This window comes from Rhincodon typus, chromosome 5 (assembly GCF_021869965.1).
Source record: "Rhincodon typus isolate 14 chromosome 5, sRhiTyp1.1, whole genome shotgun sequence".
NCBI lineage: Eukaryota > Metazoa > Chordata > Chondrichthyes > Orectolobiformes > Rhincodontidae > Rhincodon > Rhincodon typus.
Window position 1 is genome coordinate 3,307,211 of NC_063336.1, and position 25,871 is coordinate 3,333,081.

Genomic DNA, 25,871 nt, shown 5'->3' on the forward strand with positions numbered 1-25,871 from the left:
TCCAGCTCCACCACACCCGGCACTTTTCCCTGCAACCGCAGGAAGTGCTACACCTGCCCCCATACCTCCTCCCTCACCCCCATCCCAGGCCCCAAGAAGACTTTCCACATCAAGCAGATGTTCACCTGCACATCTGCCAATGTGGTATACTGCATCCGCTGTACCCGGTGTGGCTTCCTCTACATCGGGGAAACCAAGCGGAGACTCGGGGACCGCTTTGCAGAACACCTACGCTCGGTTCGCAACAAACAACTGCACCTCCCAGTCGCGAACCATTTCAACTCCCCCTCCCATTCCTCAGACAACATGTCCATCCTGGGCCTCCTGCAGTGCCACAACGATGCCACCCGAAGGTTGCAGGAACAGCAACTCATATTCCGCTTGGGAACCCTGCAGCCCAATGGTATCAATGTGGATTTCACAAGTTTCAAAATCTCCCCTCCCCCCACCGCATCCCAAAACCAGTCCAACTCGTCCCTGCCTCCCTAACCTGTTCTTCCTCCCACCTATCCCCTCCTCCCACCTCAAGCCGCACCTTGACCTGTCCGTCCTCCCTGGACTGACCTATCCCCTTCCTAACTCCCTACCTACACTCACCTTTCCTGGCCCCATCCCCGCCTCTTCGACCTGTTTGTTTCTTCTCCACCTATCCTCTCCTCCATCCCTCTTCTATCCGCCTCCCACTCTCTCCCTATTTATTTCAAAACCCCCTTCCCCTCCCCCTTTTCTGATGAAGGGTCTAGGCCCGAAACGTCAGCCTCTCTGCTCCTATGATGCTGCTTGGCCTGCTGTGTTCATCCAGCCCTGCACCTTGTTGTCTCGGATTCTCCAGCATCTGCAGTTCCTACTATCTCTTGTAGGTTCACCAGGTGTTTTTTAAATACACCTCATTTTTAGGTATGCCTGGTGTTATTCCTGGCATGCCCTCCTGTACTCTCTATTGAACCAGTGGTAATAGATTTGAAATAATTGACAAATGACGTAAGAAATGCATTATATAGGAAAAAAAATGTTTTGATCTGGAAGTTACTTCCTGAAAAGGAATAGCAATAATGGTAATAATTCCAAAGGGAAATAGTGAAATACTTAAATGTGACAAAATTACAACATTATGAAAAAGAACAGAGGTAGTACACTGATTGCATAACTTTTTCAAACAGCAGGTATATTCCTGATAAGCCAAATAACCTCCCATACTTAAAGATTCTATGATGTTACTATAAAATTTAAACTCCACTTGTAGCCCACATTAACTTTGAATGTCAACAATACTTTGCTTTTACTTACAACCAAAATTGCAAAAGTAAGTGAGATAACAAGGTGTAGAGCTGGATGAACACAGCAGGCCAAGCAGCATCAGAGGAGCAGGATTGCTCCTGCAGTTCCTACTATCTCTTGCAAAAGTAAGTGACAGGAATTAAGTCATAGAGGTTCATTTCGTTGTTTGTATTCTGTCAAAATATGCTAACGCCTTTTAATGTGAATGTATTAAATACCCTTATCACTTCCAATAGAATATCCCAAAATGGCATAGAACATAGAGCCAGAGAGGTCTACAACTTAGAACCAGGCCCTTTGACCCAACTTGCCCATGCCACCCAGGTTTTACCATTAAGCTAGTTCCATTTGCCTGCGCTTGGTCCATATCTCTCCATGTCTATCCCATCCATGTACCTGTCTAAGTGTTTCTTAAATGAAGAAATTGCCTGTTCCAGACACTCCCGACCCTCTGTGTGAATGAATTGCCCCACTGGACCCTGTTGAATCTTCCCCCCCTCACCTTGAACCTATGCCCTCTAGTTTTAGACTCCCCTACCGTGGGGAAAAGTTGTTGGCTATCTGTCTTACCTATGCCTGTCATGATTTTATAGACCTCTATAAGGTCACACCTCAGTTTCCTCGGCTCCAAAGTGAAAAGTCCCAGCCTCTCCTTATAACTCAAACCTTCTAGTCCAGGTAGCATCCTGATAAATCTTTTCTGTACTCTTTCTAGATTAATAATATCCATTCTGTAGCAGGGCAACCAGAACTGCATGCAGTTCTCCAAATGTGGTGTCACCAAAGTCTTATACAGCTGCAACAAGATGTTCAAACTCCCATATTCTCTGGTCTGATCACTGGAAGCAAGCAAACCGAAAGTTTTCTTTACCACCCTGTCTACCTGTGACTCTACTATCAAGGAGCTATGAACTTGTGCCCCAGATCGCTTTGATCTGTCACATTCCTCAGGGCCATACTATTGACTGTGTAAGTCCTGCCCTGGTTTAACACACCAAAATGCAACACCTTGCGTTTATCTAAATTGAACTCCATTTTCCATTCCTCAGCCCACTTGCCCGGGTGATCAAGATCTCCTTGCATTCCCGGATAACCTTCTTCACTGTTCACCATACCATCAATCTTGGTGTCATCCACCGAAATAATTGCAGAAGCTAGTATCCTGTCATGAAGTCACCCTTTATTTGCATGTGCACTGTACATGGGTTATGAGCAGCTGCCTCAAAGCCTGTCCCTACACCAAGGAGACCTTCTGACACTCCTGTTTATGTATTATTTTCTTTAGAGTAGATTCTAAAGCTCCAGTTTATTTATTTTTAAAGCCCTCATAGCAGTAGTGCTTATTTTTCCCCACAGCACCTGTATTGTGTGTGTTAGTGCAGGACTCAGTAAAAACATGATGTGCAAAATAATTTTATTTAACATTTACACCACCAGGAAAAACACCTATGTGGCCAGGGAACCAGTAACAATCAAAACCTGGTAGGAGCAATCCTAACATGTAAAACAAAGTGAAAGTGTAAGTGTAGGGATTTAAACCAAAATAGAATTGGAGGAGAAAATAAAGCACTCCTCCCACTATTGTTCACACCTCTCCCTGAAAGCATCAAGAGTGTTGGTGGACACTGTGTGCTGCCTCTCCAGGGACATCCAGACTCAAACATTTGCAATGGAAGAGGGGCAGGTAGTTGGCAGAAATGAATCCCTGTTAATGCCCAGCTTGGCCAGACTCAGGAGCAGACCCACAAGGATATCATGTTGTATCTTCAGTCAGGGCTCCCCGATTGGCCCATGTTGTTAATCAAGAATCTTATAGTCAATGGAGATACACTTGACCATGGTTCTGATCATGACATCCCTCCTGCCCTAAGTCTGGGCATGTAGGCCTGCTCCTTCTCTTGTAGCTTCTCCTGGGACGTATTCACCCCAGGTCTCGGTTCCTCAGACTTGGGCTACAATCTGGTATATCCTGCCTGTGTCCATCTCTTGCATCCAGAGTGTCTCAGGAGAGTTTCTTCCTCTTCTTCTGGTGGTACCGGTATTGAGGCTGCATCCAATTCAGACTCTGAAGTTTCCTCGATGCTGGATGGAGTGAGAGAGCCCATGGTCTCCCAGCCTTTCTGGTTGTTCTAAGGGGCCAGGTATGTTGATCTCCTGCTCCATTTGTGCGATAGCAGCTTTCAGGCAATCCACATTTTTGTTCAGGACCAGCTTACCTATCCGAACTTTGCATGTGACGGGACTGGACCTCAAGTTGACCTTGCCTTGTGTGGGCCATTTCAGTATTTCCAGCATTCATAGAACTTGGACACAACACCGTAAGACATAGGAGGAGAAATTAGGCCATTCAGCCCATCGGGTCTTCTCCGCTATTCAAATCATGGCTGATAAGTTTCTCAAACCCATTCTCCTTGCAATCAAGAACTATCTATCTCCGTCTTAAATATATGGAATGACCTGGCCTCCACAGCCTTCTGTGGCAGTGAATTCCGTAGATACACCACTCTGCTTGAAGACATTTCTCCTTATGTCCATTCTAAAAAGGTCTTGCCTTTACTCTAAGGCTGTGGCCTTGGGTCCCAGTCTCTCCTACCACTGGAAACATCTTCCCAACATCCATTCTGTCCAGGCCATTCAGTATTCTGAAAGTTTCAGTTAGATCCCCTCTCATCTTTTTAAACTCCATCAAGTATAGAACCAGAGTCCTCAAAAGTTCCTCATATGTTAAGCTTTTCATACCCGAGACCATTCTCGTGAACCTCCTCCAGGGTCAGTGGGGGACCCAAAATTGCACACAATACCCCAAATGTGGCCTGACCAGAGCCTTACAGAGCCTCAGTAGTACATCCCTGCTTTTATATTCAAGTCATCAAAATAAATGCCAACGTTGCATTTTCCTTCCTAACTACTGACTCAACTTGCAGGTTTACCTTGAGAGAATCCTGGATTAGAACTCCCACGTTTCTTTCCACTTCAGACTTCTGAATTTTGTTCCCATCTAGAAAAAAAAAATCAATTATGCTTCTATTCTTCTTACTAAAAGTACATAACCTAACTTTCCCACATTGTACTCCATCTGCCACTTCTTTGCCCATTCTCCTAGTGCTTAAAACATTTCTCCAAGGATGGGTGTGTACCTCGGAAGAGAAAAGTGAATGCCCCAGGTGCCCCAAGTGACCTACTTGGGCTACTGAGTCAACAAAACTGGGCTACACCTGTTAGAAGCTAAAGCGAGGATGTTCAAAGGGGCCCCGCTCCCATGTCTGTCCTGGAGCTTAGGTCTTAGAACACAAGAACCAGGAGCAGGTGCCCGCTCCACCATTCAATAAGAACATGGCTAATCTTTTTATGGCTCCAGTTCCACTTATCCACCCTCTCACCATAACCCTTTACTATTGAAAAAAATCTCAGCTTTAAAAGCATTCAATGGGGAAGCCTCAACTACTTCACTGGGCAGGGAATTCCAAAGATTCACAACCCTGTGGGTGAACAACTTCCTCCTCAATTCAGTCCTAAATCTGCTCCCCCTAATTTTGAGGCTTTGCCCTCTTGTTCTAATTTCACCCTCCAATGGAAACAACTTCCCTGCTTCCAACTTAAACTATTCCCTTCATAATTTGTGATGTTTCTATAAGATCCCCCCTCATTCTTCTAAATTCCAATCAGTATAGTCCCAGTTTACTCAGTCTGTCTTCATAATCCAAACTTCAACTCCAAAAATCAACTTTGTGAATCTCCTCTGCATCCCATCCAGCACCTGTACATCCTTTTCTAAGAAAAGAGACCAAAACTACATGCAGTCCTCCAGGTGTGGCCTCCCAGAACCCAATACACCTGCAACATAACCTCTCTGCTTTTAAACTCAATCCCTCAAGCAATCAAGGACAAAATTCCATTTACCTTCTGAATTTGGGTATTAATTGTGGCATACTGCTGGGAGCCCTCACCTATTTGCAATTGCAAGTAGGTGTGGCACTTGTCCAATTTCCTGAAGGACAGCCCTCCTGCCATTTTTGCATGCAAGTTATCTACCTGAGTGGTTGGGTATTTATCCAGTCGTGAGAAGAGGTTTACCATTTGCTTAAAATCCCCACAAAGTCAAACTAAGCAGTCTGGCTTCACAGTTGGTACAAATACTGCTGCCCATTCCACAAACTGCACAGCTTTGATAATTCCTTCTCTTTCCAGCCTCCTGACTTCCACCCCTACTTTTGCCTGTAAGGAAAATAGCATCAGGCAGGCCTTGCTAGGCAGAATTGCTTCCTGTTCATCACGTAAAGTGGCCTTGGCTCCTTTGATAATCCCAAGCCCTTCTGGGTATTTAGTTAGGACTTGACTCAGGCAGCCATTTTCTAATCAAATAATGTTAAGCCAATCAAGGTGAATTTTTCTCAATCAATTCCACCCTAGTTGACTTGGGCCCAAGCCTCTAGCTACAATCAATCAGTGGTAACTGAACCAATTGCTTCTCATACAAGACCAGAGCCAAAGTCGTATCCTTAATCTGCAATGGTTCCCTTGTATGTTCTCACTTCTGGCCAAGGTTTTGCACAAACCTTAAGGACTGGATCTGCAACCATTTGATACAGCTGCATATCAAACTCCAATAGGAACTAGGTGACCATTTAACCAGAGACTTTTATCTTAATTGTTTCTGATTTGGATGTTGCCAAGCAAATTAACTGTTGCAATCCACATGTCAGTGGACTATCCAGGCTGTGCACTCTCCTGGATACTGGCCCATGAGTTCCCTTACTCAAGTCAGGCCTCATAGGATCCCCTTGCTCTCTCAAGCCTGCATACCAGCAATAACTACAATGGCTTTCTAGCCCATTCTAAAGAATGTTTTAGTCATTTGGCAGAGGCTTGGCTTTGTTGTGGGTTTTTGCCCATGTCAGATTCTGCAATTGCCTACACTGAAGTGGTATTCCCCAAACTCAGACAGGTCAGGTGTCCATTTCCATTAGAATGCCCTGTAGCTCCCATGCACCACTTGCCACATTTTCTAATGACAAAGCCCGTTATAGTGCTATTTGAAGTTTAGTTGGGCTTCAGCTAGTAGGCACTTCTGCACAGCTATGTCATTTATTCCACATACCAAACAAACAGTCTCTGAGCATCTCATTCAGGGTCAGCCCAAGTCACATGCCTCTGTCAGTCATCTTAACTTCATCAAAAATCCCATTACAGATTCCCCAACTCAACAATGACTGTTGAGTGAGTTTTCTTCAGACACTTATGGGCCCACTCTCATTGCTACTGAAGTAACTACACAGGCTGGTATCCCATCACCAAGCCACCCTTGACTTACATGGGCTGTGACCAGACAGCTCAATGCTAGTCCCCAGATAAAGGAGACACACTGAATCTCCTGTTTATATGTTAGCTAGGGGTCCCTGATTGAGGTTGTTAACCTGAGCCAATCAAGAATCTAAGTCAATGAGATTCACCTGGCCATGGTTCCAATCACTACATCAGCAGACTTACAAACCATACCTTCTAAATGCTCATTCAAAATCATTGATATAAATGATGATTAACAGTGGATCAAGCACCGATCCCTATGGCACACGATTGGTCACAGATCTCTAGTCTGAAAAACATCCTTCTACCACCACCCTCTGTCTTTTACTGTCAAAAGAATTCTGTATCCAGTTAGCTAGCTCTCCCTGGATCCTGTGAGATTTAACTTTAATCAACCACATGCCATGCAGTACCTTGTCAAAGGCCCTGATAAAGTCCATGTAGATAACATCAACTGCACTGCCCTCATCTATTTTCTTCATCACCCCTTCAAAAAACTCAGCCAAATTCATGAGACACAGTTTACCATGGACAAAGCTATGCTGACTATCCCAAATGAGTCCATGCCTCTCCAAATGCCTATAGATCCGATCTCTCAGAATCCCCTCTCACTACTTACCCACCACAAAAGTTAGGCTCACCAGTCTGTAGTTCCCAGGCATTTCCCTGCAGCCTTTCTTAAATAATGGCAAAACATTAGCCAGCCTCCAGTCTTTGGGCACTTCATCCATGGCTGTTGATGATACAAATATCATGATACAGTCTGTTTGTCCAAGTTACTACTGTCACCTCAACAGGAAGAGTTGGCACCTCCCTCAATGCTACAATTTGAGACAATGGCAACTGACAAAAAACAGATTATGATGGTAGTTTAATGACATGCTCCAAGAGCAATGAAGTCATATGCTTCAATGGAATTTGTCCTGGGATGCTGCACAAGATGTATGATCACAATTTGTCCATTCTTGAATGCAAAATCTGGTGAGTTTAAAACAGGCTGCCAATTTAGCCAATTGTTGCCTCCTCCAAACAGGTACCTGCCTTTCAGTGATGCAGTATTTTGTGGAAGTTAAAAGTCTTTGTTAAATTGCAGTAATTTGTCAAAAAGGATTTTCTAAATGTGGGTTCAGCAGAGTTCCTTGTTGTATCTGTCAGGTGAAATTTAATTATCACTTTAAAAAAGTTACCGATGCTAAATAATAAAACAGTTTCATTGCACTCTTATCAGTGTTATACTATGATATTTTCTTCAGGCGCACTAACAAGTCTTGAAAAAGCTGCAGTCCTGAAGAGTGAAACTGTTGATCTTTCCCAGCTGCGCTCGTTTGAACAAGTGACTGCTGCAGCATCCAACCCAGAAATAATTCTACAGCTTGAAAATGTACTTTTGATGTGGCACAATCAACTGGAACAGGTTTGTATATTTAAAAAGTTTAATACTTGATGATTCAATTAGCAACTTGGATGAGATAACAGTCTGGATTTTCTGCTGGCCAGACAATTGTTATTTCAGTGTAGATATGAGAGACACAGTGACCCTGCAGAATCCATATTGTCACAGACTTGGAAGGAAATGTCTGGGAAATTGAATTTAATGCAATTTAATGAATTTAATTTTATTCAGGAAAAGTTAGACTATGAAATACATAGTCAGACTCCTGGGTAACTATTAAACTGACCCGATACTTACTTCATAGAGATGCAACTACAGAACAGTTGTAGCCCCCAGACTGTGACCTGATAAACCCCCAGGACCCAACCCAATTCCCTGCTGACCTGACTTCCCCAGATCCAGTGCGCTTTACCTGCCCTAACAGATCCGATTTCTCCCACCTGCCTGACCTACCCTAAACACTATGTAACTTATCTTGCCACTTTGCACCCAGGCATCCTACCCCTTCCTGCTTAGTGTCCTACCCATCTGCCACCCTACTTACCTGGCACCCTAGCCACATGGAATCCTACTTAGCTGGCGCTCTCCTACCTACCCATCTGCCATCCTACCACAGCATGCAAAGTTCCTCCCCAGCTGGAACCCTATGCAGCTGGCACACTACTTACCTGGTGCCCTAGTATCTACTCATCTGGTATCCTACTCCATACTCAGTTAACATCCTTCCCAACCTGACACCCTACTTACCTTGCACCCTACCCCCTCTTCCCTCCAAGCACCTGAGCATCACACTTACCTTACTTACTTATTGTTTGACAGCAACTGATTTCATAGTATGGCAGCTGAAAGCTATGAAAACGGAATGTGGTTTGTCTTCCTCTGATGATTCTGTGTTATGAAGGAAATTACAGAATGGAAGAATGGCTCTGCAGCTTAGGGAGCTCGTATCTGAATCTCCTCTCAGAAATGTGCAGATCCTTTCCTTAATAAAAAAAGTTGACAAGGTCTCTCATGGTAGGCTGGTCCAGAAGTTGAAGTCACATGGGATCCATGCTGAGTTGGTAAGTTGAATATAAAATTGATTTGGTCATAGAAGACAGAGGGTTGTGGAGGGGGTGATTTGCTGACTGTCTGCCTGTGACCAGTGGTTTTCCACAAGGATCAGTGCAAGGACTTCTGTTGTTTGTAAGATAAAAAATGATTTGGATGAAAATGTAAATAGTCTGATTAGTAAGTTTGCATATTTCATGAAAACTGTGGATAGTGAAGAAGGTTGTGAAAGGATAGAGTAGGATATTGATCAGTTGGAAAGTTAGGTGGAGAAATGGCAGATGGAGTTTAATCTGGCCAAGTGTGAGACCATGCATTTTAGGAGGTCAAATAGTCATAGAGTCATAGAGCACGGAAACTGACGCTTCCATCCAACTCGTCCATGCTGACTAGAGAACCAAATTAATCCCATTTTCCAGAATTTGGCCTATGTTCCTCTAATCCCTTTATATACATGTACCCATCTAGATGCCTTTTAGATGTTGTAATTGTGCACGCCTCACCACTTCCTCTGGCACCTCATTCCATACACGCACCACCCTCTGCATGAAAAAGTTGCCCCTTAGGTCCCTTTTTAAATCTTTTCCCTCTGACATCTCTGACGCTTCAGGGGAAATATAACTCCAGCCTATTCAGTCTTTCGCTCAAACCCTCCAACCCTGGCAAAATACTTCTAAATCTTTTCTGAACCCTTTCAAGTTTCACAACATCTTTCCTATACTAGGGAGACCAGAATTGAACACAGTATTCCAAAAGTGGCCTCAGCTGCAACATGACCTCCCAACTCCTATGCTTAATGCTCTGACCAATAAAGGCAAACACCTTCTTCACAATCGTGTCTATCTGTGACTCCACTTTCAAGGAATTATGAACCTGTACCCGAGATCTCTTTGTTCTGCAATGCTCGCCAGGACCCAACCATTAAGTATATAAGACCTGCCCTGATTTGCCTTACCAAAATGCAGCACCGCACACTTATCTACATCAAACTCCATTTGCCGCTCTTCAGCCCATTGGCCCATCTGATCAAGTACCATTATACTCTGAAATAGCCTGCTTTACTGTCCATTGCTCCACTAATTTTGGTGTTATCTGCAAACTTACTAACCATACCTCATATATTCACATCCAAATCATGTATATAAATGACAAAAAGCAGTGGAGCCAGCACTGATCCTTGCGCACGCTGCTGGGTACAAGCCTCCAGTCCATTAAATACCTCTCCACCATTACCATCTGTCTCCTACCTTCAAGCCCATTCTGTATCCAAATGGCTAGCTCTCCCCGGATTCCAAGTGATCTAACCTTAATAACCAGTCTACAGCGTGAAACCTTGTTGAATGCCTTGCTGACGTCCATTTAGACAACGTCCACCACTCTGTCTTCAGCAATCTAAATGAGACAGAATTTCCTACGCGCAAAGCCATGTTGACTATCTCTAATCAGTCCTTGCCTTTCCAAATACATGTAAACCCTGTCCCTCAGAATCCCCTCCAATAACTTATCCACTGCTGATGTCAGGCTCGCTGGTCTGTAGTTCTCTGGCTTTTCCTTACCACCTGTTTTAAGTAATGGCACCACAGTCTTCTGGCACCTTAACTGTGGCTATCGATGATACAAATATCCAAGCAAGGGGCCCCGTAATCACTCCTCTAGCTTCCCACAAAGCTTTGGGATATACCTGATCGGGTCAAGAGAACATGCAAGAGGGAAACTGGAGCATTGATATGCAGAGGGATCAGTACAACTCAATAGCTCTTTCAAAGTGGCAACACAAGTGGATCAGATGATAAAGAAGGAGTAAGGTACATTTGCCTTCATCAGTTGAGGCATTGAATATGAAACTTGTCAAGTCATATTGCAACTATATAACACCTTTATTAGGCCACATTTGGAGTATTGTGTGCCATCCTGGTTGCCACACTATAGGAAGGATGTGAAGGATTTGGAGAGTGTGCAAAAGAGGTTTATCAGGCTGTTGCCTGGATTGGAGTTTGTTAGCTATAAGGAGAGTTTGGACAAACTTGGATTGTTTTCCTCAAGCATTGGAGGCTGAGGGGCGACCTGATAGAAGTATACAAAATTATGAGAGGCACGATAGAGTGGATAGTAGGTGTCTTTATCCCAGGGTCGAAATATCAAATACTAGGACACATAGATTTAAGATGAGCGGGCAAATTTTAAAGGAAATGGATGAGGCAAATTTTTTTATACAGTGGGTGGTAGGTGCCCAGAATGTGCTGCCAGGGGAGGTGGTAGAATCAGATAAGATAGAAAAGTTTAAGAGGCATTTAGACAGACACACGAACAGGCAGGGAATAGAGGAATGCAGACCATATGCGGGCAGATGGGATTATTTCAGAATAGTATCATGGTTACCACTGAAATGGTGGACGGAAAGGCGTGAGATTGCCTTTTCTTGGAGAATCCAGCCTGATAAGCTCACGGTATTCAAGTTTTATCTTCTGAATAATTATTATAGAAAAAGCTAATGTTAGAAAAAGTGGTTTTCCAAACTGTTGTCAGTTTTGGAAGTAATGCATCACAATTCTAATCAGACTTTATCATGATTTCTCAGACAAACTTTGATTTTATAATTCAAGCATTTATCATAGACTGGTGCTACTTAAAGGTACAGTTGTACTTTTAGGATAGGGAGGGGCAACTCTGAATTTTGCTGTGTAAATCTTACCCCTCACTTGACTTGGTTCCGCAAGAGACGAGGTACCAGCTGCTTCAGTGTGTCAGGCCCATTGTTGAGTTTGAGCCCAGTTCAGGACTCAGCAATATCACTGGACGCATGGCGGTGACGATGTTGGTGGAGGCAAGTTGGTGCCAAAGAATGGCGTCACGGTTCCAGCGGCAGCATCTCAATTCCAGTCCATTGTTGGGCCCGGGTATCTGATAGTGTAGGCGGTGGCCTTCTGCCTGTGATAGCATGGAAGGCATTTGATCTACCTGAATGTTTGCAGACTGTGGAATAGACTTTGTTTTTCTGGCAACGAGGACTCATGGCAGAGGCGGGTTCTGATCTAGGTGTTTAGCTTTTTTTTGGCTATTTCTTTTATTTCTGCTTCTGTTTTTATTCCTGTCTTTTGTATATTAAAATGACGCAGAGAATGTACAAAGTGACTTTGTACACTTTTCACTGTACTCCCGTATTCCTGTACTCAAGTACACCTGACAATAAAATCTAAATCCCAAATAGACAGCTTGTTCCTCAATACATTTCACTGGAGACATAAGTATACAGTAACCTGGGAGTGAATAACTTTTAAAGGAGTTTTTATGGACTAGACCAACCCCCTCGAAATATATTAAAGGCAAGTGCCAGGTGTTGCATTCTGGATGTAGTTTGATTGGTCAAAAAAATGAACCATCATTGTACAAAGGTGGTTTCATTTTTAGAAACTTTTACTAGTAGACTACAAAATATACACATTACTTTGATTTGAAGCATGCAAATATTCACTACTTCTGTTCACTTCAGTCCATTTTCTCTTGCCACCAAACACCTCTGTTTTGCGTTGTCAAAGTTGTGACAACATATTGGGCAGTTACATGTTCACATCCTGCCACATGTATAATTTTCAAACTGAATGGTTGCAATAACAAGCTCGAGATAAACAGTCTGGAATTTTTGTCTTTAAATTTTTTCAAAAACTGTAAGGGTTTATGCTCAGTATATACAATTGTCTCAGACACATTACTGGCATTATAAATGTTGAAATATTGCAACTCCAACACCACTCTCAAGGTCTCCTTCTCAATTGTGGATTATTTCTGTTGGTGATTATTCAATTTTCTTGAAAAATAGCCAATAAGTCTTCCTATCCGCTTGTGGTCTTCTTCCCAGAGTTTGGCACTGACACCCACAATGCTCACATTGATAGCCGCCTTGAATGACACTGCATAATTCGGCATGGGTAATACTGAGGCAGTGGTTAACACAGCTTTCAGGCTATTAAATGCATTTTGACATGCCTCCATCCACTGAAATTTTCTATACTTATCAACAAGTCAGTCAGTGGAACAACCTCACTGCACAAATTTGGTATGAATTTCTGATAAAAACCACTTCGTCCCAGGAATCGTAGTACTATCCACTTTATTGATGATATGGGAAACTTCCCAATAACCTTTGTTTTCACATCCCATGGGACCATTTTTCCACCTCCAATGACATGGCCCAGGAATGTGAGCTGGGCTTTTGCAAACTCACTGTTAGCCAGGTTTATCAACAAGCCCACCTTCCGAAGTTGATCGAACAATTCCAATGGTTGTTCTAAATGTTCCTTCCATGTGTGACTAAAAATCACCAGATTGTCGATGTACACCACACAATTGGGTAATCCTGAAATGACTTTGTTGGTCAGTCTTTGAAGTGTGGCTAGTGCATTTTTTATTTTTCATACCAATTGGCATGACTTTAAACTGGTACAGTCCTTTCAGTATCACAAAAGCTGAAATTTCCTTCATTGTTTTGGATAAAGGTATTTGGATAAAGGTATCTTCTGAGTAAGTCCAGTTTTGAAATCTAAATTGCTTGTCCCATCTTCTCAATAGTTTTCCAAACATGGATTAGGATATGAATCAGATTTTGTAACTGCATTGACTTTGCGATAGTCGACACATAATCATTGGGTACTGGGGTTAAAATTGTTTCAGAGGTAGTAGGAACTGCAGATGCTGGATTCTCCCTATTTATTTCAGAACCCCCTTCCCCTCCCCCATTTCTGAAGAAGGGTCTAGGCCTGAAACATCAGCCTTCCTGCTCCTCTGATGCCTCTTGGCCTGCTGTGTTCATCTAGCTCTACACCTTGTTATCTCTAATCATTGGGTACTATCTGGTTTTGGCTCTAATACAATGGGCCATTTCAGTTCGCTGTAACACACATATATATAATTGTCGAGCATACATTTAGTTGCTTTTTGAACCTGTGTCAACTTTACAGGGTTAAGTCTATAAGGATGTTGCTTAATTGGAACAGCATTTCCCATATCTACATCATGCATAATTAGATTAGTACTTCACAGCTTACTTCCACATCACCCCATATGATTGTGATAACTCTTTCAGGTCATTTTGATTTTCCTATGGAAGGTAACACAATAATTTATCCCAATTTTTGAGAACTTCCTCATTATCCAATTTAGTTTGAGTAATGACCGATTCAGAATCAGCTGGACATCGTTCTTCACTCTGTGTTGTAATGAATAACACATTCTCCTTTTGCTTTCCTTCACTATCAAAATAGCTTTTAAGCATATTCACATGACACACTCTGTGAGATCTCTTTCTATCTGGCATTCTTATTAAATAGTTCACCTCACTCCATTTCATTTTGATTTAATATGGCCCACTAAACATTGGTTTAAAGATTCACCTACCACTGAGGTAATACTAACACTTTATATCCCCCACTAACAAAATTGCAAATTTTTGATTTCTTGTGTGCTCACTATTTCATCACATGCTGTGCAACTTTTAAGTGTTATCTATCTAGCCTCTTCACTTGCTTTATTTAATCTTTCCCTAAAATTTGACACATAATCCAAATGTGTGTTCTCTGAACTGTGACTGACCAATTTCTGATTAATTAATTTTAGTAGTCCTTTCACATCACACCCAAAAACTATTTGAAATGAACTGAATTTGATATCCTCTGGATAGTCTTGACTAAGCTCTCTTTAAAGTTTGATGCCACAGTTCTAATTCTTCCTGTGATTCTGGTTGGTAAACGGTGGATTTGAATTGTTTTACTCCTAAGCTCTCCATGACTTCCTTGAATAACTTTAATGTAACATTTGAACCTTGATCTGTTTCTATCTCTGGGGGTAGTTGTATCTAGTTAAAAATTTGAGTGACTCTTTTCCAATCCTTTTAACTGTGACACTGTGTAATGGAATGGCCTCTGGAAATCTAGTAGCCACATCCATTATGGTCAACAAATATTAATTCCCACTTTTTGATTTTGTTCGGGTTCTTTTGCAATCAATTAGGACTCTTATAAACGGTTCCTCAAATGCAAAAAGGGATATTAAGGATGCTGGTTTTGTCACTGCCTGTGGTTTTCCAATTACCTGACACATATGACATGTCTGGCAAAATTCAACCACATCTTTAATGATTCAAGGCCAATTAAAATATTTCTGTATTTTGGCCTGAGTTTTCCTTACGCCTATATAACCTTCTATTGGTAATTCATGTATTACCTACAAAACCTCTTTTCTATCAGGCAGCATGTGGTTAGCACTGCTGCCTCACAGCACCAAGGACCTGGGTTTGATTCCAGCCTCAGGCAACTGTCTGTGTGGAGGTTACACATTCTCCCCATGTCTGCATGGGTTCCCTCTGGGTGCAGATTAGGTGGATTGGCCATGGTGAATGCAAGGTTACAGGGACAGAACAAGGGGTGAGTCTGTGTGGGATGCTGTTTGGAGGGTCGATGTGGAATTGATGGGCTGAATGGCCTGCTTCCACACTACAGAGATTTTATAACCCGCTGGTAATGCAACATGATGAACATCTGCCCATTTCTCATCCACCTGAATATGTGATGGTCTCCATTTTCTCATCCAAACTTCATTTTTAAGAAAGTAACATTCTGGAATACACTCAGATTCTTATTCTGTGTACGATTTTTGATGAAACTGCTTTTTTTTTTCATCCTTTCTGAACTAGATATATCCACTTCGACCTCCATCTTTTCTTGTTTTTTAAACATTGTTTGTGATAATTGAACTTCAACTGCCTTATCTTTAGTCTTTGATTTCTTCTCCTGTTTCAACCTGTGACTTTGTGACCTTGTTACCACACAGTCAGGAAAATCCTAGGATATACTTGTAACATCTCAGATTCCTGATTTTCTACTGGCTTCTCAATCACAGTAGGCATCTGTGATCCAGCTATATCATTCCTGAGGATAAACTGTATGTCCGGTGTGGAGGTGGCGGTGTTGGACTGGGGTGGACAAAGTCAGAAATCACACAATACCAGGTTATAGTCCAACAGATTTATTTGTGTCTTAAATCTGGTGTTGTGTGATTTCTTTCCACTACTTCACCACTTTTCACGGATTCTCCAACCTCACCTTATACAATGGAGCACTACTGTTCTCACTATGCATTCTACATATTATCACCTTTTCTGGTGATAAAAATACATACCTTCACATCTTTCACCATCAAAGATTGACTTGCTCTGTATTTCTTAAAATTTTAATTTCTTTATCTACTCCTCCTGGTACATAGGGGGAGGTGATGGCCAACTGGTATCATCGCTGGGCCATTAAGCCAGAGACCCAGATAACATTCTGGGGACCTGGGTTTGAATCCTGCCACTGCAGATGGTGGAACTTAAATTCAATAAATATCTGGAATTAAGAGTCTAATGATAACTGTGAATCCATTGCTGATTGCTGGGGAAAAAAACCCATCCCGTTCACTAATGTCCTTTAGGGAAGGAAACTGCCATCCTTACCTGGTCTGGCCTACATGTGACTCCAGACCCACAGCAATGTGGTTGACTCTGAACTTCCCTCTGGACAATTAGGGATGGGCAATAAATGCTGCCTAGCTAGCAATGCCCTCATCCCATGATTGAAAAAAGGAAAAAAGTCATGAGCAAACCTTATCCACGCAGGTAAATTCTTTAAAGAGGTCTGGTACTTTCTTATTAACCAACCTCTGACCAGGCTATACATCCTTTTGCTTCCACTGGGATCTATTTTACCAGTTTAATAAACCTTACTTGCTTATCCTGTTTTACCACATCTGTCTTCCCAGTGCTTTTCTTAAACCACCAGGACTGTGATTCCATGTGTCTTACTTTATTATAGTGAAAACACCTGAGGCTGTTTACTTCTCTTCCCTCCCTCATGAGTTTCTTTTTAATCTGTGGCAAACTGTCTTTACTATCTATCTTTGCTATCTCCAATGAGATCTCCTTTTCCTTTACTACTTGAGGATTTGTCTTTTCCCCAGTTTCTATTGCTCACAGATTGAAATTGACGGTGGAAGCCAAACGTTGATTTATGAACTAACTCATAATCATCTACAATTTCTGCTGCTAATCTTGCAGTTTTAACTCCCTGCTCTTCCACATGAGTTCTCACTTCTTCAGGAAGTGAAGTTTTGAACTTCTCCAAACTAACAGTCTGTCTAAAAGCATCATATGTCCGATCTATTTTTGATGCCCTTGTCCATCATTGAAAGTTTGTTTAATCCTTTCAAACTCTATGTATGTTTGACCAGGTTCCCGCCATAGATTCCTAAATGGTTGCCTGTAGGCTTCTGACACTAGTTCATGTGCACTTAAGATGGCTTTTTTCACCTCATTATACTTCCCAGATACTTCATTTGAAAATTATGCAAATAGCTCACCAGCTGTACCTATCAACTTTTGTTTTGATCAACAAAACCCACATGGTCACCTGCCATTTCACTTGTTTAGCCATTTTCTGAAATGAAATGAAAAAGGCTTCTACATCCTCCTCATCAAACATGGTAATGCTTGGACATATTTAAACAAATCCCTGCTAGGCTTTTGGCTACGATGGGTTTGCTCTTCATCGTTGACCTTATCACTACTCCTACCCTTTACATGCACCATTTTAAGTCGACTTCCCTCTTTCATTGCCAACTTCTGAAGTTCAAAAACCCTCAGTTTCTCCCTCTCTTCTTTATGCTTCTCCCTTTCTTCTGCTCATGTCATCCTTTCTTTTCCTTTTTCCTCTACTTTTAATCATAATTCAAACTTTCATTTCATCTTTTCTCTTTCTGTTTCTTCTGCCATGGCTATTCTTTCCTTTTCATTTTGCTCTGCTAGGGGTGTTCTTTTTCTTTTCCCCTTACCATTGCTTCATTTGCAATGGAATTTATGCAATTTCCAATGATTCTAATTGCATTTTTGGCAATCATAAATGCTTTTGCTGCAATTATCTTCCCTTTCCTCACAGACACAGGCTACTCTGACTTCAGCTTGCTTACCAATTCAAAAAGCTTTGCCTTGCTCGCTTTTCGTAAAACTCCCTGACTGACTTCTTCCATCTCCAGAAAATTTGTGGCTGCTGAAAGAGTCATTCTTACACAAGACCTATGCTATTTAATCCAACCAAATGCAACACCTAAGAAAAAAAAACACCAACACTCACCACTCACTGTCTTTGAGTCTAATAATCCTAAGATGAACCTGGAATTAGAGATTTTGATCCTGGACAAACCTTAATTTGTTATGGACTAGACCAAACTCCCTTCAGATAGATCAAGGAGATAGCCTAGATCCTAACTTTCATTTTATTTGAGGTGCTGTGTTCCAGATGTAATTCGATTGGTCACATTACTCTACAATTTAAGCAACACTTTTATTTTATTTGTCAAAGTACAAGCTAAAGAAAAAAGAATTGGTTTAACTTTAACTCTATGGAAAACTTAACAGAATAATAGATCATTTAACTACGAAACAGCAACTGTTTCAATATAGTAACATTCAATAAACCCACCTCTGGCAAAGGCAAATTCAATAAAATAGATTGTCTCACATGCAATGTTTTTCCAAACTAGGAGAAGAGATCAACAAGAGAAAATTCTGCCAGAGAGAAAAAAAATCCAGCTTTTTGCTGTGGCTGAGAGAGATGTATGATAGCTTGCACAACCACCTTGAAAACCCCAACATCTGAAAGCTAAGCTAAAACCCTGGTTCAATGGAAGTCCGACTCCACCCATTACGGGGAGGCAATGGCCTAGTGGTATTATTGCTCGACTGTTAATTCAGAGACCCAGGTGATGTCCTGGGGACCTGGGTTTGAATCCTGCCACAGCAGATGGTGGAATTTGAATTCAATAAGTATCTGGAATCAAGAGTCTAATAATGACCATGAATCCATTGTCGATTATTGGAAAATCCCATCTGGTTCACTAATGTCCTTTAGGGAAGGAAACTCCCATCCTTACCTGGTCTGGCCTACATGTGATTGTAGACCCAAAGCAATGTGGTTGACTCATAACTACCCTCTGGGCAATTAGGGATGGGCAATAAATGCTGTTGATGCCCTCAACCTGTGAATGAGTAAAGGAAAAAAAATGCTGCTTCTATTGCTCTAAATTTAAACAAGAACCTGGCCTCTTTAGCTCAAAAAAAAGCACAAAATACACCTCTCAAACCTGTAGCAATGTCACACTATCTGCCCAGTTCACTTTAGCTAACACTATTCTCTTTTCATTGTAATTCCCTTTATTTAAATTAAACCCAGTTGTTTTCATCACAAGGTTCTTGCTGTCATACTGAATATTAAATTCTATGATCATTACTGCCAAGTGGATCTTTTAGACTGAGGTCATTTATTAAACCTGCATTATTACACGTTAGCAGATCAAGATAACCTGCTCCGTGGTTGCTCAAGGAACCTGTCCCAAATAGACTCTATGAATTTGTTGTCATAGCTACCCTTTCCAATTTGATCAACCCAATCAACATGAAGATTAAAGTCACCCATAATTATTGCTCTAGCCTTTATATAGGCTCCTACAATTTGTTGATTTGGCTGCTGTTTGGGGGCTGTACTCTACTCCTCCCAATGCCTTCTTTCCTGTACTGTTTTTTACTTCTGCCCAAATAGACTGTAGATCATCTCTCACAACTGTCTTCATTTCATCTCTGATTAACAGTCCCCCACACTGCTTTTTCCATCTTCCTGTCTCCGGGAAGGTCAGATATCACTGAGCATTTTGTTCCCAGTTTTGGCTATGAGATCTATTTATTTACTTCAGTTTGTCTGCCTTATTCCAAATGCTTCGTGTATTAGGATACAAAGCCTTTAGGTTTGTACTCTTATCAAATATCCATATGCTTTGAGACAGTACTGTGCCTTTAAGAGAGATTTGTTCTGTGCTGTTGCAGAGAGCTGTTGCCACAGTGATACCATAATGTCTGCTTGAGAAGCTATGGCTAAACAGCTATGAGCTCCCTGAGTGTTTTTTTTCAAATTAGACAAAAGATGCATGAGTGAGTGGAGTTAGACTCACACAGACACAGGGTTTTAGTTTTGTTTTCAATTGGGATTTGGGGTTGGCTGTTGAAGTGAATAGATTCAACTCTCTGTCTGCTGCAGCAAAAACCTTGAGTTCCTTCTGTGCTGCTTGATTTTTTTTCATTTGGTATTTCTGGACTGGAAGGGAGAAAGCACGTGAGGAAAATCTGCTGAATTTGCCTTTGCCAAGGGTGTATATATGGGATGTTATTATATTGCAACAGTTGATGATTTGTGGTTAAATAATGTATTATTTTCTTAAATGTTTCAGTAGAGTTAGTTATGTTAGATCTTTTCTTGTTTGTGTTTTAACAGTGTTGTAAGAATAAAGTGTGTTTTACTTAAAGTCTAGAGGTGAACCAATTGAATCACACCTGGACCACAGTGTCTTACACTTGCCATTCAATAGAATAAAAAGTTAGGGTCTAGGCTACCTCCATATATTTTGGTCTGGTCTGTAACCGATCTTTGTTTCCTCGGTGCAATATGACATTCAAACATTCTGTCCCTTCCTTTTATTTTCTGGTAACAATCACTGACTTGCAATCCTACATTCTTTTGACCGTTAATTTTCTAATCTTCCATGCCACTGAACCCACCCCCCTATTTAGTTCAAAGATTGATCTACAGCTCTAGTTATGCAAATTACCAGGACTCTGGTCCCAGCATGATTCAGATGGAGCCAATCCCATCGGAACAGCTCCCTCCTTCCCCTTTACTAGTGCCAGTATCCCATGAATCACATCCATTTCTCCCACACCAATCTTTGATCCACTTGTTTACCTTTTTAATTTTGGTGACCCTGTGCCTGTTAGCCCATGTCTGGTAGTAACCTAGATTTTATTACCTTCTCGGCTCTGCTTTTTAATTTAGCCCCTAGCTGCTCATGTTCCCTCAGCAGAACCCCTTTTCCTTACCTATAAAATTGGTTGCTGTGTGGACCCCAACAATTGCATCTTTGCCCTCCCACTCCAAGTTTCTCTGCAGCCCGGATGATATATGTTGAACTCAGGCACCAGGCAGGCCACACATCCTTCAGGCCTCTTGATCCTGGCTGCAAAGAACTATGTCTGTTTTGTTGACGACATTACTCCTGACTACAATTACATTTCTCTTTTCTTCCCCCTCTTGAATGGCTCCCTGTACCATGGTGCTATGATCAGTTCGCTCATCCTCCCTACAGCCCCCACTGTTATCTAAATAGGGCAGAATAATCTCAAATCGGTTAGACAAGCTCAATGGCTAAGGTTCCTGCAGTGCTACCTCCTGGATCCCTCTACCTGTCTCACTCATTTCATACTCTCCTGTCTCTGACCACCGACTGCATTTGAGGTAGTTAAATCTAGGGGTGTGACTGCCTCCTGAAACACAGTGTCAAGATAACTCTCCCCCTCCTTGATGTGATGCAGTGTTCAAAGCTCAGACTTCAGCTGATCAACTCTGAGCCATAATACCTGGCAGACTAATTAGTAAAGTTAGATCACATGGGATTCAGGGTGAGCTTGCCAGTTGGATACATAATTGGCTTAACAGCAGGAGACAGAGAGTAATGGTGGAGGGTAACTTTATGGACTGGAGGCCTGTGACCAGCAGTGTTCCATAGGGATCAGTTCTGGGTCCTCTTTTGTTTGTCATTAATATTAATGATTTGGATGAGAATATAGAAGGCATGGTCAGTAGGTTTGCAGACAACACCAAAATTGGTGGCATAGTAGATAGTGAAGAAGGTTTTCTAAGATTACAAAAGGATCTTGATCAAATGGGTCAATGGCTGAAAAATGGCAGATGGAGTTCAATCTGGTTAAATGCAAGGTATTGCATTTTGGTACAACAAACAAGGGTAGATCTTATATAATGAATGGCAGAGCCTTGGGTAGTGTTGTAGAACAGAGGGGCCAAGGGGTGCAGGTACATAATTCTTTGACGTTTGTGTCACATGTAGACAGGATGGTTAAAAAGGCATTTGGCGCGGTTGCCTTCATTGCTTAGTCCTTTGAGTATAGGAACAAAACAAAGTTGCTGGAAAAGCACAGCAGGTCTGGCAGCATCTTTGAAGGGAAAACAGAGTTAACGTTTCACGTTCTGAGGAAGGGTCACTCGACCCGAAACGTTAACTCTGATTTCACCTTCACAGATGCTGCCAGACCTGCTGAGCTTTTCCAGCAACTTTGTCTTTGTTTCTGATTTACAGCATCTGCAGTTCTTTCAGTTTTTCTTTTAGTATAGGAGTTGGGAAGTCATGTTGAGGTTGTACAGGACATAGGTGAGGCCTCTTCTGGAATACTGTGCCCAGTTCTGATCACCCATTTATAGGAGTGATATTATCAAACTGGAGATAGTTCAGAAGAGATTTACCAGGATGTTGCTGGGTATGGAAGTTTGAATTATTAAGAAAGGCTGGATAGGCTGGGATAACACAGTGTGGAGCTGGAGGAACACAGCAGGCCAGGCAGCATCAGAGGAGTAGGAAAGCTGACGTTTCGGGTTGGGACCCTTCATCAGAAATGGGGGAGGGGGCTCTGAAATAAATAGAGAGAGAAGGAGTGGGGCTGGGGAAGGTAGGTGGGATGGTGATTGGTGAGTGAGGTGGGAGGAGCGGATATGTGAGAGAGAAGACGGACAGGTCAAGGAGGTGGGGATGAGGGGCTGGGGAAGGTAGGTGGGATGGCGATAGGTGAGTGCAGGTTGGCAGTGGTGGGGATTGGTCAGTTAGGTGGGAGAGAAGATGGACAGGTCAAGGAGGCGGGGATGAGAGAGAGGGTTGGTCATGGGTTGAGGCCAGGGGTGGGGAGATTTTGAAGCTAGTAACATCCATATTGAGACCATTAGGTTGTAGGCTCCCAAGACGGAATATGAGGTGCAGCTCCTCCAGTTTCTGGGTGGTGTCGCTGTGACACTGGAGGAGGCCCAGGATGGACATGTCGTCCAGGGAGTGGGAAAAGGAGTTGAAGTGGTTCGTGACTGGAAGGTGTTGTCGTTTGTTGCGAACCAAGCGCAGGTGCTCGACAAAGCACTCTCCGAGCCTCCACCAATGTAGAGGAGGCCACATCAGGAGCATCGGATGAAATAAACCACATTAGTGTATGTGTAAGTGAACATCTGTCTGATGTGGAGGGTTTTTTGGGTCCTGGGATAGAGGTGAGGGGGGAAGTGTATGGGCAGGTATAGCACTTCCTGCGGTTGCAGGGAAAGGTGCTGGGGGTGTTAGGGCTAGTGGGGAGTGTGAAGCGGACAAGGGAGTCGCGGAGAAAGCAGTCCCTACGGAAGGCAGATAGGGATGAGGAGGGAAATATATCTTTCATTGTGGGGTCAGATTGCAGGTAACGGAAGTGGCAGAGAATGATGCATTGAATCTGGAGGTTAATGAGGTGATACGTATGGACGAGGGGGATTCTGTCTTTGTTTTTGTTGCGGGGGTGGGTGTGAGGGCAGAGGAGCGGGAAACACAAGCGATGCGGTCGAGAGCGTTTTCGACCACTAAAGGGGGGAAGTTGCGGTCGTTGAAATACGAGGACATCTGGGATGTTTGGGAGTTGGACGCCTCATCTTGGGAGCAGATGCAACAGAGGTGGAGGAATTGGGAGTAGGGGATCGCATTCTTGCAGGAAGGTGGGTGAGAGGAGGTGTAGCCTAGGTAGCTGTGGGAGTCGGTAGGCTTGAAATAAATATCAGTTTCGAGGTGGCCACCGGAGATGGAGACAGAGAGGCCCAGGAAGCAGATAGAGGTATCAGAGATGGTCCAGGTGAACTTGAGGTTGGGGTGAAAGGTGTTGGTAAAGTTGATGAGCTGTTCAAGCTCCTCGTGGAAGCACGAGGCGGCGCCGATACAGTCATCGATGTAGCGGAGGAAGAGGTGGGGGATAGTGCCAGTCTGCAGCAGCATGACCCGAAACGTCAGCTTTCCTGGTCCTCTGGTGCTGCCTGTCCTGCTGTGTTGCTCCAGCTCCACACTGTGTTACCTCTGACTCTAGCATCAGCAGTTCTTACTATCTCTGGATAGGCTGGGATCTTTTTTTCCCTGAAACACAGGAGATTGAGAGGCGACCTGATAGAAGTTTATAAAATAATGAGAGGTATATAAAGAGTTCATGGTAGTTGTCTTTTCCCTAGAATGGGGGGTTTCAAGACTGGGGAGCACATTTTTAAGGTGAGAAGAGAGAGATTTAAAAAAGACATAAGAGGCAGATTTTTTTTTTTTACACAGAGCATGGTTTATGCGTGGAGTGAACTTCCTGAGGAAGTGGTGGATGTGAGTACAATTACAACATTTATAAGGCATTTGAATAGGTACATGAATAGGAAAGATTTAGAGGGATATGGGTCAGGAGCAGGCAGGTGGGACTAGTTTAGTTTGGGATTATGTTTGGCATGGACTGGTTGGACCGAAGGGTCTGTTTCCATGCTGTATGACTATGACTCTATGACTAGGGAGCACATTTTTAAGGTGAGGGGAGAAAGATTCTTTTAAAAAAAAAAAAGAGGCAAACCTTTTACTCAGAGTGTGGTTCGCATGTGGAATGAACTTCTTGAGGAAGTGATGGATGCGGGTACAATTACAATGTTTAATAAACATTTGGGTAGATACATGAATGGGAAAGGCTTGGAGGGATATGGGCCAGGAGCAGGCAAGTGGGACTAGTTTAGTTTGGGATTATGTTTGGCATGGAGTAGTTGGACCGAAGGGTCAATGACCATGCTGTGTGACTCTATGATTCTACAACCTTAAGAAGCCAACACTTGCTGCAGATGTGGTCATTATGAACCACAATGGGGTCTATCAGCTCCCACCTCTGTGGTATATTTGCTTTCTGTACTCTGGAAGCACTCTCTTTTAGTTAATTAGTTCTTAATTTGTGTTTTTTTTAAAATTTCCTCCTGTTGTTTTAGATTTCAATCTGTAAATATTTCTCCTAGTTACTTTCAATCAGAAATTCAAATTAGCTACTACTACCATCCAATGAACTTATTTTCACAGATTTTCCTGTGATGTCACTCTTTGTTTTGTGCTGAGTCCCCAGTCCTGGGCTTCAATTCATCTTAAAAGACTTTAGAAACTACAAACCCAAAGAGCATGCAAACAGCATCTCTTCCCCTGTGCACCAGACTTTCACGCCGCTTCATAATCCCAGAAGTATACACTCATTCATGATGTGCCTCCCTCCGGTTGTGATTTTTCCTTAAAGATTATGCAAGTTCACGGATTATGCTGAATCATTTGCATCCATTTCTGCGGGAAGTGTCAAGTAGATGATCTGTGATGACCTCTCTTGAGATCACCAGTGAAGCAGATGCCAGCCTTCACTGACAAAATTCTGGTAATGGTACTGAAGATTTGTGATCCACAACTGTCTACAACCCTTTCCAGCATTGCCAGCACAACACTGGCACATGTGTGGCAACTTGGAAAGTTACCCAGCAATTTCTTGTCCACAGTCAACAAGACCAATCCAAAAAGGCCTAATACCAGTTCATCTGTCTAGTCTTAGTTATCAGCAAATGGATGGAATCTGACACCAGCTGTGCTATCAAGCTATCATTGGTTAGTACATGGATGGGAGACCACCTGGAAATATCAGGTGCACTAGAGGGTCTGCTGGTGGATTGGTAGTGTTCCTACCTCTGAGCCAGGAGGCCTGGGTTCAAGTCCCACCTGCTCCAGAGGTGTGTCATAACATCTCTGAACAGGTTGATGTTAAAAAAAAAACAAATGTTTAGTCACTAATAAGGTCAGTACTTGGGAATTGGTGCCAGCACATCTACGAGAAAACATAATAGTCAAGCAGAGGGAGGGACTGGAGAATTTGAATTGGGATTTT

At 42.6% G+C, this 25,871-nt stretch overlaps 2 protein-coding genes across 2 annotated transcripts in view; both read left to right on the plus strand.

Annotated features, from left to right (window-relative positions):
- LOC109930964 (dynein axonemal heavy chain 8-like) overlaps positions 1-25,871 on the plus strand; it is a 2,199,840-nt gene that overhangs the window by 255,312 nt on the left and 1,918,657 nt on the right. The window lies entirely within an intron of this gene.
- LOC109918465 (dynein axonemal heavy chain 8-like) overlaps positions 1-25,871 on the plus strand; it is an 876,900-nt gene that overhangs the window by 33,630 nt on the left and 817,399 nt on the right. The window contains exon 4 of the mRNA XM_048596621.1: positions 7,836-7,996. Coding sequence (XP_048452578.1) covers positions 7,836-7,996 — 161 coding nt within the window. The remainder of the gene's footprint in view (positions 1-7,835; positions 7,997-25,871) is intronic.